We start from the raw sequence: 11,952 nt of genomic DNA, 5'->3' as shown, positions 1-11,952 counted from the left end.
CACGACGCCAGTGGAAAGCCCGAGGTGGCAAGAGGCCAGGCGAGGGATAGCTCTGGGCCGTGAGCGGTAACAGTGTATTTATATATTTTTATACTATCAAAGAGTTGTATATTATATCTCCTAAAATTCGTTTAGTATCGGCTAGTAGATATACACTCTGATACTTAAGTAAGTGAATTGAAAAAAAGAGCGCGTATAATATAATGTTTTGAATTTAATAATAATTGTGTAAGAATCGTATATCTTAATTTTTATATTTATATATTTTTATACTGTCAAAAGATAGAATTGTATATTATATCTCCTAAAATTCGATTAGTATCGTCTAGTAGATATGTGATCTTATGACTATAAGTGTAATAGAGATTTCGTGAATTACGTTTTTTAACAATAATTTTTTATAGAATATCGCTCTTTAATCAAAAGCACAAGTTTTAATAAAAAAACTAAAATATGAGGCATTTGAATTTTTTTTCAGTGAAATCGAATATTACTTGATCACATGTCTTTATATTTGAATATCAGCATAAAATTTATTTTTAATGATTATTATGTTACATCAATTATATATTAATAAAAACAAAGGACAAATAAACTTTTAATTAAATAAAATTAAAATATACAGAATAAATTATTGAATTTTTAAAATCAAAAGATATATAAATTAATTTTTGACATATTTTAAAAATGTAAAAGTAATTTACTAATTAAAATTAATTTAATTTTCAGTTTATAAATTGCTGGTTATTGATTAAATAGACTTTCAGTTTATTTAATATGTTTTTCAGAATAAAAGTTGGAAAAAAGATAGGAATTGATAATGTGCCCAGCAAATACATAAAATAAACATAAGTTAATTTAATATAACATATGTTTTTCAAAATAAGTGTTAAAATTAAAGAAAATAAAAATTCGTATTTTACATATGACTTGAATTTAAATAAAATAAAATTTTATTTCATTCAAAATTTTCAATAAAATTAATTTTAATTAAAAATTAAGTACAAAATTTTATTGTTTAAATAATGAAATTAATATCATTAATCATTTAATTTAACTTTCTAAGTTAATTTAATATTTTTAGACCTAAACTCTATTAGTTATTTTATAGTCAAAAAGTCAAAATTGCTCTTCAAAATGATTTTATTTAATTATATTTTAGTACATTTAATATTTTAAAAATAATTTAAAGATATTTTTAAATTAAAAAATGAAATTTAATATTTTTATCGTTATTTTATTAAAATTTAAAAATATAACATTTTATTTATTTATTTATTTATTTTATGACATCTATTTGACTATTTATTCCCCGCATCAATTGCCTTTCATTTCCTCTGAAAAAAATTGCCTTTGTTTCCTGCAACTTCTAATTATAGTGAAAATTAAAAAAAAGAACTAGAAAAGGAGATGTTGAAGACATCAATCATCAAATTTCCGAATCAGGACATCTGCGCTTCAATGCTAACCTTCCGCAAATCGATGGCTCACCAACCAAGGAGAACGGAGGAGGAGGAAGAAGAAGAAGAGGGTCCCCAATGGCTCCCCAAATTAAAGAAAATAAAGGGTCTTTGAGACCTTTCACAGGCGCCATTGATATGGCCACCCAGTACAGTGTGAGAGTAGAAATGGGGGTGAAGACAATGAGCAAATGGTCGGCCAGTGTCGACTCAGTCGAGAAGCTAAAACTAAAACGATAAAGCCAAAGAGAATGAACAGAGAAAAGATCTATATAAAATGACATTCGAGTTTAGTTGCTTATGTAACCAGTACATGTAAATTAATTACAAGACAAACTACTTCCTTGAACTTCCCAAAGTAACTCTCTTTCTCTCCTCTTCACTTTCTCAGTCTCTGCTTTTCTCAATTTTCACTGTTATTTTTGATAGAAAGTGAGAGAAAGAGAGAGAAAAAGAGGGGTCTCTCTTGGTCAGTGTACTATACTTCAGCCCTCGCTGGCATGGGCCAGTGTCAGGAGTCTGCTTTTTACTACTTTTTCTTCTGCTCTCTCTTAAAGCTTTAAGACCCAGCTAAACTCATCCCCCTCTCTCTCTTCTCGCTCTTTTTCTAAGTATTTCTTTTTATTTACAATCAATAACACCAACTCCAGCAGAGCAGACCCCTTTCTAGTCTTCCTCAGACCTCAATGACCCATAAAAAGGCCATGAATGTTCTGTAAACACCACTTATGGAAACGGGTTCGGGTTGTTTGACTCAGTCAGGTAACTCCAACGCCTCCTCTCCACCAGCTGAGTCAATAAATGGGTTGAAATTTGGTCAAAAAATCTATTTTGAGAATGCAGGGGCTGGGACTCCGGCCAAGTCTGCACCTGGGTCTTCGTCTTCTGGGTCTGGGGCCCCGGCTAGGAAGGTTCACGGTGGACAGCAGCAGCCACCCAGGTGCCAAGTTGAGGGGTGCAAAGTGGATCTGAGTGATGCTAAGGCTTATTATTCAAGGCACAAAGTTTGTGGCATGCACTCCAAGTCTCCTAAGGTTACTGTTGCTGGTTTGGAGCAAAGGTTTTGCCAGCAGTGTAGTAGGTCAGTGAGTTGCAATATATTTTTCTTTCTTTCTAAATGCCTTGGATTTCTATTTTGTTAAACTTTAATTTTGCTGGACTCTTTAATTTATGCTTTGATGAAAAATGTTCTTCTGCTGCTCTTGTTGTTGGAAACTTTTGGATGTTTTTGGGGGTATTGCTCATTTTGTTTTTCTTGAAGGAAGTGTGCTTTCTGAAGAAAGCACAATAATTTTACTTGAGCTGGTTTGATAATAGGAGTTATATATGTTCAGTTTGTTGTAGTTTTAGATTAAAGTGGAAGTGAGATGTTCATGATTAACCAATAGCTTTCAATGTCTTTTTGGTGAGTTTTGTGGTAGCTTTCTTTGTCATAAATAGACTGTTGCTGTCAGTTTGGGTAGGCTTTTGGAACTTTCTTCTGCTCCCTCTCTATCTTTTTCTGTTTAATAATTGATGGACTTTTGGATTTATTAGGCTACCACATTAATTGAAATTAATATTTATTAGGGAACTAGAAATGGTAGTTTTTTTTTTTGTTGGGTTTGGTTTTGGGTTTTTGTTTGGATTTTATTCTGTGCTTTGTTGCTTTTAATCTCCAATGTGTGGGGTTCATCCTTGTCTCTCAATTTGATTTCACTGGTTCTTATGCGTGAGTTAGCTGATTTTAGACATTTGTGGCAATGAAAACTTCTTTCCTTTCCTTTTCATTTCTTTATTTTTTTGGGGTGATGAAGTTGGTCGAAAGCTACTCAGTTTTTCTTTTCCTGGTCAATTTTATGCTTTATCAGCTCATGCCTTGGAATTGATGTGGGAAACAAGTATTATTTTAGTCTCTTGTTTAGGTAGTTCAGTTTTAGTCATGCATGGTGTTGATGACATGTTTTCCTCCATAAATCAGCACATAGAGCAGGTCATATGGGCTAGCTGTCTCCCTTTAGTTTTCCCCACAAAATCCTAGTGGAAATTGAGACCTCCTAGTGAAAATCTTTTCCATTTGGGATTTGATAAGATTCCCCCTTGAGAGTTTTACCTAAAATTTACCTAATCTTTTTTGGAGATTTCCCATAAATTTACCGGATAAACTTTTCATCCCCATCTGAGTTTGAAAGCTGAACCATCTTAGTTGATAAATATACATGCATTAGAATGTAATATTCTCAACTTCTGTTTCCTCGTGGAGATTTTCGGTTGGAGTGGATAAGGTAACCCACCACTTGTTGTTTTAGGCTAGATATTCAGAATTGCTTTATGTTGAAATTTACCAAAAGGGCATGCTTCTGACACAATGTTCCAAATAAAAATTGATAGTTGTTGGACCTATTTGTTAAGTGTGGGACCTTGGATCTCCTGGTGGCTATAATTGTATCCTCTGGTGTCTATAATCTATGTTAGTTGATTGAGTTTTGAAAGCAAGAAGTTATTCTTCTATTCTGCCTTGTGCTTTGGCTTTTTCTTTGTAAGTTATCTTTTCTGATCTTGCTATGTCACATTTTTAATTGCAAAATATGATCTCTTTATGTTTTTGATCCTAGCCTGATCAGTGGCCTGGTGAAGGTAAAAGGTCAAGTGTTGAAGGTTCAACATGACTCAAAATATCAAATATATGTTATGCAATTAACAATCTTTTATAAATTAATGATAATGAATTAAATTATAGAAAAAACTTTATTAAATTTTATATGTAAATTACTAAGTAATATTAAAAAATTAATTAGATTATATAGTTTTCATGAATAATTTAAACATTTTATTCAAATTAAAATTATTAGTTTTCTTATACAATAAATAGGACTCAATTTTATATATCAAATAAATAGAATTTTAGGGTCCTTTTTTATATAATAATTCAATTTATGTAAAAGCATTCTAGAAGAAATTAGATAAGAATGTAATTATATATATATATATACCCTTTTGAACTGGACCAGGTTACTGGTTCGAGGGGGTCAACTTTATTTTTCTTCTATCATGGGTTTTAACAAAATTTCAAACTGCTAGTCTGCTACTGGCTTGCTTCCTAGTTAAAGTGGTCCAAGACTGACTGGCTGCCTGGCCAATTCTAATAACTAGGGCCCGTATAACTCATTTTCATGATAGTATTGGACTCAGAAGCCATGTTTAGATTTAATTTAGCGTTTCTAGTCCAAGTCTTAGACATATTCTAGTCTCTGTTTGGCATTGTGGTTGGAAGGCCAAAGAGTTGGTTTGGAACTGCATTTTGAAAGATCACCCTTTTGATGAGAAAAGCAGTTACAAAAACTGTTTTGTTGTTTTGAGGTTTGTGTGATTAAATATGTCAAATTTGAATATTCTTAACAAACACTTTCAAAAATTTGCTGTTTTGAACAGAATCTCAAATAGCAATGCCAAACATATCCTCAAGCCTTTTGGGATTTTGGTTTTAGTCAAATTAGTAAATTATAATTGGTCTCAATGTTAGGGTTAGGAAGTAACTCTGTTATCTATATTTGAAAGTTTATGGAGTGCTTGTTCAGATATGTGTACAACCTTCTATTCCACAAGGCATATGATTAGATGCCTCTTCTAGATATGGGCCACTTTTGAAATGGAACATGCTGATGAATGTGTCTGGCTGTGATTTTGCCTTTGCAGGGAAGAGAATCTCCCATTAGGGAATCCTTTTCTTTTTTTTTTTTTGGTTGGAAAAAAGGGGAGGGGGGTTGTAAGATAAGTTCTCTGAATATAGTTTCTTCTTTTCTTATGTGCCCATGCCCCAGAATCTATAAGATGCTGAATTTTTCCCCTTTAGTGTTTTGCCAAACAGTGAGGTAAAAATGGTTAAATACCATTAATTAAAGGAAAATTATAATTTTGTTTCATAAACTTAATTAATGTGTCAAGCATGACTAAGAAAAAAAGAGAGAGAAGTTTAGAGTTTAGACTGCAGTTTTGAGCAAGGGTGAGATACTTGTAGAAAATCAGAACTAACAGAAATTCGAAAATTACAAGTATTGTTGCCTCATTGGCATTGACATGTTCTCTAGGTGCTTCTTTCAAATATAAGGGCTAGGAGTAACAAGGTTTTGCAACCTTTTTTATTTTTGAAGCTTCATGAAATTATCGTTCATTTAGTGAACGAAAGCATGAATTTAAATTCTATATTTAGGCAATATATTTTTAACGGTAACACATCATGGGGTTATTCCTATTTGGAGACTGCCTGTGCTGGGTTTCAGTATGGTTGGATGATTTTATATGAGGTGGTAAGATAGTGCACGCCTCATTTATGGCATCTTCTTCTGTGTTCTAGGCACTGCTTTTTGTGCCAGAGTACTACCCTGTGCATTTGGCATAAAATGTAATTCATGTCTTTAGTAAAATATAAAGAACATCCCAAAGCTTGTGTGGGAACTTTTCATACCAGAATATTCGAATTTAAATTTAGATGAAATGAAATATTAGGTTGATTGTTTTGTTCCATTCATTTACATATTCAATATGGTTGATTTTTCATTTGTAGGTTAGATGTTTCATACCATTTAAATAGTGCATACCAAAATATTCAATCATGTTTATTTTTAGCATTGGTGTTTGTGTGGTCGCATACTTGGTCATGTTCGTCACTCCATTCCATGAGCAAGACATGCTCCAATTCTTGTCGTTTGTGTGGAGAAAGATTTTTAATATGAGGCTCATCTGTGAGTTCTACCAATTAAAATATTCTTTGATGTTAATCTTTGCGTTTAATGTATTAGGATTGTTGAATCCCACATCGGTTGTGGAAATGTGTAATGTGCCCCTTATATGGGTTATAGGCACTCCTCCCTCTTGAGCTAGCTTTTGGGGTGAGTTAGGCCTGACCCAAATTTAACATGGTATCAGAGCCTCCCCATCCGATGTTGGACGCCCTATAAATGTGCCACGCACCAGTAAAAATTCTGGGCGTGAGGGGTGTGTTGAATCCCACATTGGTTGTGGAAAGGGGTAATGTGCTCCTTATATGGGCTATAGACACTCCTCCCTCTTGAGCTAGCTTTTGGGATGAGTTAAGACTGGCCCAAATTTAACAAGGATGTATAGAATATGATATTTGGTAATAAAGATTAGGTGGCCTTTGAGATAAGATGTAAAATATATGATGAAAACTTGTCATTTGGTAGGGTTGGCCATGGTTCGGTTCTAGGGCCAAAGGGACTGAAATCAGATTGAAGGGTCTTCCTCTGTTTTCATCTTGGTTTCGATGCCAGTTTGGTTTAGTTTTTGATAAAAGTCAAATGTTCTTTCTTTTAAGGAAAAATTGATTCGGCTTTGGTCTTGAACTGAACTGGCCGAGTTAGGTTCAAGTCCGGTTTCAGCAAACCTTTTGGGTTTGACCAGTCTAGTTCCGGTTTCAATCCAGACAATGGCCTCCTCTATATTTGGTAAGGCATGCCAAAATGCAAGAGTTCAAGCACAAAAAGATTTTAATTTTTCTCTTTAGGGTCTCTTGTCAAATTAAAATCATTGGGTGCTTACAGGTCTAACTTGACATTCTTTAGGTACTTTCAGCAAGTATGAAATAGGTAAATTGTCATTTCAGTTAAATTTAAAATTAAATTTGTATGGTAGCAACCTGGTAGTGTTGATCAAATTATGTTCTCTTTGTTTATTCCAGTAAAGGACATGGCGACCACCTCAAATTTTTGTTTTCAGTGGCAAAGGAATTGAAAGGTGGATGTTTTCAAGTTCTTTTTTTTTTTTTTGTAAATTGTGTTTGCAAGAACTGTTGGATGGTAGAATTTCAGTCTCCCCTACTCCCACCCCCATATTGTAGTTTCTTTGAGTTATTGTATAGCAACCCAATGAAAGTTATTATAGGTGCTTTGACCGACGGTTTCTACAATAATGGTTTGCTTATTTTAACAAGTTTTTATATATTTGGAGCTTTATGAAACTAGCATAGTTTTGGTGAACCAAGCGTGAGTTTTGTTAAGATTTAGAATGATAGAAAGAGAAGGAGAAAATAACACGAGGAAATTTGCCTAGTTTGGCTACTAAGAGCCTACATCTACAGACATAAAGCCTCGAAAGGTTCCATTTTTTTTTATCCACTTGTGTCTTACATCTTACTTAATGCATGAGCTTCTATATTTATAATGCTTCAAAAGATACATATAGCACGATACCATAAAGGGATTTTCAAATTCAATACTCACCCTTGAATTATGGGATTCTCCTGTATGAGACATCCCATGAATTAAAGTGGAATCTCATCAATCTCAATACTCCTCCTTGATGCTATTTTTCTTGAAGCTAATAAGTTCTGCAATAGCTTACAAATAACATAATCAACAGCTCACAAGGCTACCACAAAGACAAATAGCATGAGCTTGATAATGGTATATTTCCAGCACAAAAAGACCCAAAACAACCCTCAAAACCTGGCAACAGATTCAGCAACTCTCAGGGTCAATATCACCCACACAAAGTCACCAAACAAAACTTGACACAAAATCTTTGGAACAAAAGTAAACACAAGCAGCAGCTTTTAGGCACAGGACTGGAAGAAACCATGTCCGAAAGCACCCATAAGATGCATGGTAGCCTCTTAAGTTCAAACAAAAAGTAACAATGTCGAACTAGATTCTGAAGCACCCATACAAAGGCATCAAATCACAAGCAACTTGCTTGTTCGCACTTCCCTCTCCAAGTGATGCGGTGAGGAAGAATGGAGATGATGTTGGAAGAATAAATTGAAATGCTAATGTCTCTTAGTTATGTATGTATTTATTTAGCAAGTTAAGTGAATCTTACCAAGTATGATGCATATATGTGAATATATGAGTGTATGTTCATTAGTATGGCTAATTAATAGGTTCATGTACTATAGGATTGAAGAGTTGAGTTATAGTATCTACTATTTATATTGGTTGGTGCAAGTTGAAATGTAAAAGAGCAGTAAGACGGTTAAATTTCATTGTTTAATGCTACAAGTGCTTTTGTGTTTACTCTCTCTTCTAAGTAGTTCCTTTTGAGAATTATAGGCTCAATTATTCTAATATTTAGGTATCAAAGCAAAGGTAACAGTCAAAATGTTAGGTGGATCTTCACACAGTAACTTACAGGGCTGTGACATAGTGGCTATTGAAACACGAGCACAAGGTTGCACAAACTAGAGGTCACAAAAACCTAGACAAATAGGGTCCCAACTCCCAAGGCCCAAACACAAAAACACCCACAATCGAAAAAACTAAGTGATCATGTCACAAAGAAGAATTGGTAGAGATAAACTAACATAGCATATTAGTGTCATAGGCTCGGCTTTGAGTCACCCAGAACATCCTTAAAAAAGTCCTTACAGTAGCTAAAAGTCATTCATTGTCACAAGAAGAGGTGCCAAAGCTCATAGTAGCTTCTAGGTATAATACCACCTATCAGGAAGCTCCAAAATACTAAGCATTTGACAAGTTTGCAATGTGTGATACAGCGGTAGAAGCTGGTCGTGTTGCATGCTACCTACTCACTAGTCCTGAAGCGACTGGACTTTGTGGAATACGCTGGTTGGTGGATTAGCTTACCTCCTGACATTGCCACCGAGGGAAAATAGTCAACCTAAATAGTTAACCTAATCATCAGATCAGAGTAGGTTGGACTTTAGGGAATAAGATCGAGAAAGTCAAACAATATGAATATTTCTTTCAGGAAACCAAAAGTCTATGATACCCAGTTAAGCTTTAGAATGATAGAAGGAGAAAATAGCAAGAGAAATTACGTGTTTGGTATGTTCATAGACACAACTTAAAAGTTACATTTTTTTATACATAAGCTTTCATATTTATAATGGCAGACACGTGTATGTGTCATGATACCATAAATTATGGGATAATCAAATTCCATTAATATCCCTTAAATCGTGGGATTCTCCTATGTGAGACATCCCATGAGAATCTTATCAGTTCTAACAAGTTCTAAATGTATCAACATCATGTAAAATGTTTTTCCTTAATGTTCAAACAGAAGGATGGTAACCTAGGTTATTGGTCTTTAGTACTGATGTTGGCTACGCAAAAGATTCTCTAAAAAGTTTCAAGTTTCCTATAGTTTTGTATTTGTTTATTCTTTTATAAAGATTAAGAGAATCCTCCTTTGCTGGGCCTTGTTAAAGAACATATTCTCTTGGGTAGGATCCTCCTTGATGGGCCTCGCAGAAGAACTCACTCGTGGGCTTGATATATCCAACCCAAAACCTTAAGGCAAGAGCTTTATGGGTTCTCGCTTTTATGTCTTTCACTCGTCCATTCTCTTTCCAATGTGGAAATTCTAACACTTATAAATTCCCAGCATTATGATTGCTGTCTTTTTGTCTGTATAGACAGCAGCATGTTTAACATCTTGTTACTTTTCTAGTGTCCTGAATCCTAAACTAAAATTGTTCAACAAAAACTTGTATTCTTTTTGTTTGGATTTCAGAGCTTTGTATTTTTTAATTCCATGTTTGGCAGATTCAAATTTATTTGTTTGACTTGTATGTGCTTGCAATTTGTGTCTACTAATATTTCCAAATGAAATGCTAATCTAGCCCTTCAAGGTTCAAAACTTTTTCGATTACGGAGTACTGAAGTGTATGGCAACTTTTTAATTTCTCAAACATTGTGCATGCATATGTGTTCACCCTTATTCTGTGGATTCTTTTTGTTGTTCGACCTGTTTCTTGTTCAATTATCAAGAGTTTGATCTTTTTCAACCATTGTTAGATAATAATAATCTGACGTGTACTAAAGAGTTTACGATTTGGAAGTGTTTTACCTTAGTTGTGCTGTAACCGCAACATCTTTGCTCCATTTTACTTGAGGCACCTTCCTGATCTTGCAATGGCTTTTCATCCTGATAATGTTGATGGCTTGTATTGTGTTTGTATAGTTCCTCTGTAGGATTGGGATGAAGTGAAGGATCTTGAACTTTCTCGGTCCCAGTTTCCCATGGACTGTAAAAGCCTTGTGTCCCAAATCTTCATCTTTTTGGGTTCATTATTTAGTTATACTCCATACAGAGATGAGTGGTGCTCATGTTCTCCATCACTGTCTACCTCTAACTTGTGTGTTAATCTGTGAATAGATTTCATCAACTTCCTGAATTTGACCAAGGAAAACGAAGCTGCCGCAGACGCCTAGCTGGTCATAATGAGCGGCGGAGGAAGCCACCACCTGGATCAGTGTTGTCATCTCGCCATAGCCGACTCTCTTCAACAATTTTTGGTAAGACTTTAGTAGTGTGAATTATCTAGGTCTCTTAATAGGGAACTTTTTGACTTTGTTTTATGCTTTGAGTTCCTAATATGATTACCTGCTTGGTTCATATGGTAACAGATAACAGCGGCAGAGGCGGAGGCTTTCTTGTGGATTTTAGTGCTTACTCAAGGCTCAATGGGAGGGATGCATGGCCTGCTGCAAGATCCTGCGAGCGGGCACCTGGGAATCAAGCCTCAGCTGCGGGAAGGTCGATTCCTCATCCTGCATGGCAGAATAACTCTCAGAATCCTCCATCCAGCATTTACATGCAAGGTTCAGCAAGTGGGCCTGGTTTTTCAGGTTCTGGAATTCCTTCAGGAGAATGCTTCACTGGAGTCAGCATCGCTAACTCGAGCTGTGCTCTCTCTCTTCTGTCAAATCAACCATGGGGCCCTAGAAACCAAGCTTCAGGGCTTGGGATGAAGGACCTGGTTAATCCCCAAGGGGTACCCATGGCTCAATCAACAGCTCCTCATGGTGCAGCTGTCAATCAATATCCAAACCCTTCTTGGGGTTTCAAAGCCAGTGAAGCTAGCAGCAGTTCACACGACTTGTGCCCTGATCTGGGTTTGGGTCAAATTTCACAGCCTCTGGACAGTCAGTTCTCTGGTGATCTGGAGTTATCTCAACAGAACACAAGGCAGTACATGGAACTTGATCACACCAGGGCATACAACTCTTCTACCCAGCATATGCACTGGTCGCTTTAAGCGATCCTTTTAACCGTCTAGTATGGAAGTCGTCCTAATAGACCGGAACTATGCATTTCAGGAAGGTGATCTTATGTTTTTGTTGGGGCAAACCCATAACTGCTGGTTTGGCTTGTGGCCTTTATTCGCTGAAGTAGTAAGATAATACTGAACTAACTAAGCAAGGTGTTAACTTTGCTCTATCTATCATCATTTTGTAGTTCTCTAGCTAAACTTTTCTGATGTTTAGGTGTTGCTTGAGGACACGGGGTATATCACCGAGGTCTGGAAATTATGCTTGAATTTTTCCTGGAAACAATGGGTGATGGGATTTAGGACTTTCCTTGTAGGAGTCTGTATCCCTCAAGTATGATATGTGTTTCTAAGCAATGGATATTGGTATTTTGCTAGTTTCAAATGTTGTTCATATCTTAGATTTGTCCGTTGCTATGTTTTTTTCTCTTTTTTTTTGGGGTTAAAATGACAAAATAAGTTCATCAGGTCGGCAAAAAT

At 35.3% G+C, this 11,952-nt stretch overlaps 1 protein-coding gene across 2 annotated transcripts; it reads left to right on the top strand.

The window, feature by feature from the left end:
* The first annotated feature begins 1,780 nt into the window (after positions 1-1,780).
* LOC110622340 (squamosa promoter-binding-like protein 9) lies at positions 1,781-11,866 on the top strand. Of its 2 annotated transcripts, XM_021766824.2 has the most exons (4): positions 1,781-2,222; positions 2,304-2,541; positions 10,578-10,717; positions 10,829-11,866. In XM_021766824.2, the coding sequence occupies exons 1-4, from the start codon at positions 2,189-2,191 to the stop codon at positions 11,458-11,460; spliced, it is 1,044 nt and encodes a 347-aa protein (XP_021622516.1). In that variant the 5' UTR covers positions 1,781-2,188; the 3' UTR covers positions 11,461-11,866. The 2 variants fall into 2 exon arrangements, with proteins under 2 accessions (XP_021622516.1, XP_021622515.1); XM_021766823.2 differs by having other exon boundaries at positions 1,784-2,541.
* Positions 11,867-11,952: the final 86 nt, after the last annotated feature.

Source organism: Manihot esculenta, chromosome 9, assembly GCF_001659605.2.
Source record: "Manihot esculenta cultivar AM560-2 chromosome 9, M.esculenta_v8, whole genome shotgun sequence".
Taxonomy (NCBI): Eukaryota; Viridiplantae; Streptophyta; class Magnoliopsida; order Malpighiales; family Euphorbiaceae; genus Manihot; species Manihot esculenta.
The sequence above is the reverse complement of the archived record's forward strand: the minus strand, read 5'-3'. Positions and strand labels throughout refer to the sequence as shown.

Coding starts and splice junctions, on each gene's coding strand:
- LOC110622340 (XM_021766823.2), top strand. CDS start 2,189: ATGGAAACGGGTTCGGGTTGTTTGACTCAGTCAGGTAACTCCAACGCC. Junction 2,542..10,577: donor TTTTGCCAGCAGTGTAGTAG/GTCAGTGAGTTG, acceptor ATCTGTGAATAG/ATTTCATCAACTTCCTGAAT. Junction 10,718..10,828: donor ACTCTCTTCAACAATTTTTG/GTAAGACTTTAG, acceptor ATATGGTAACAG/ATAACAGCGGCAGAGGCGGA.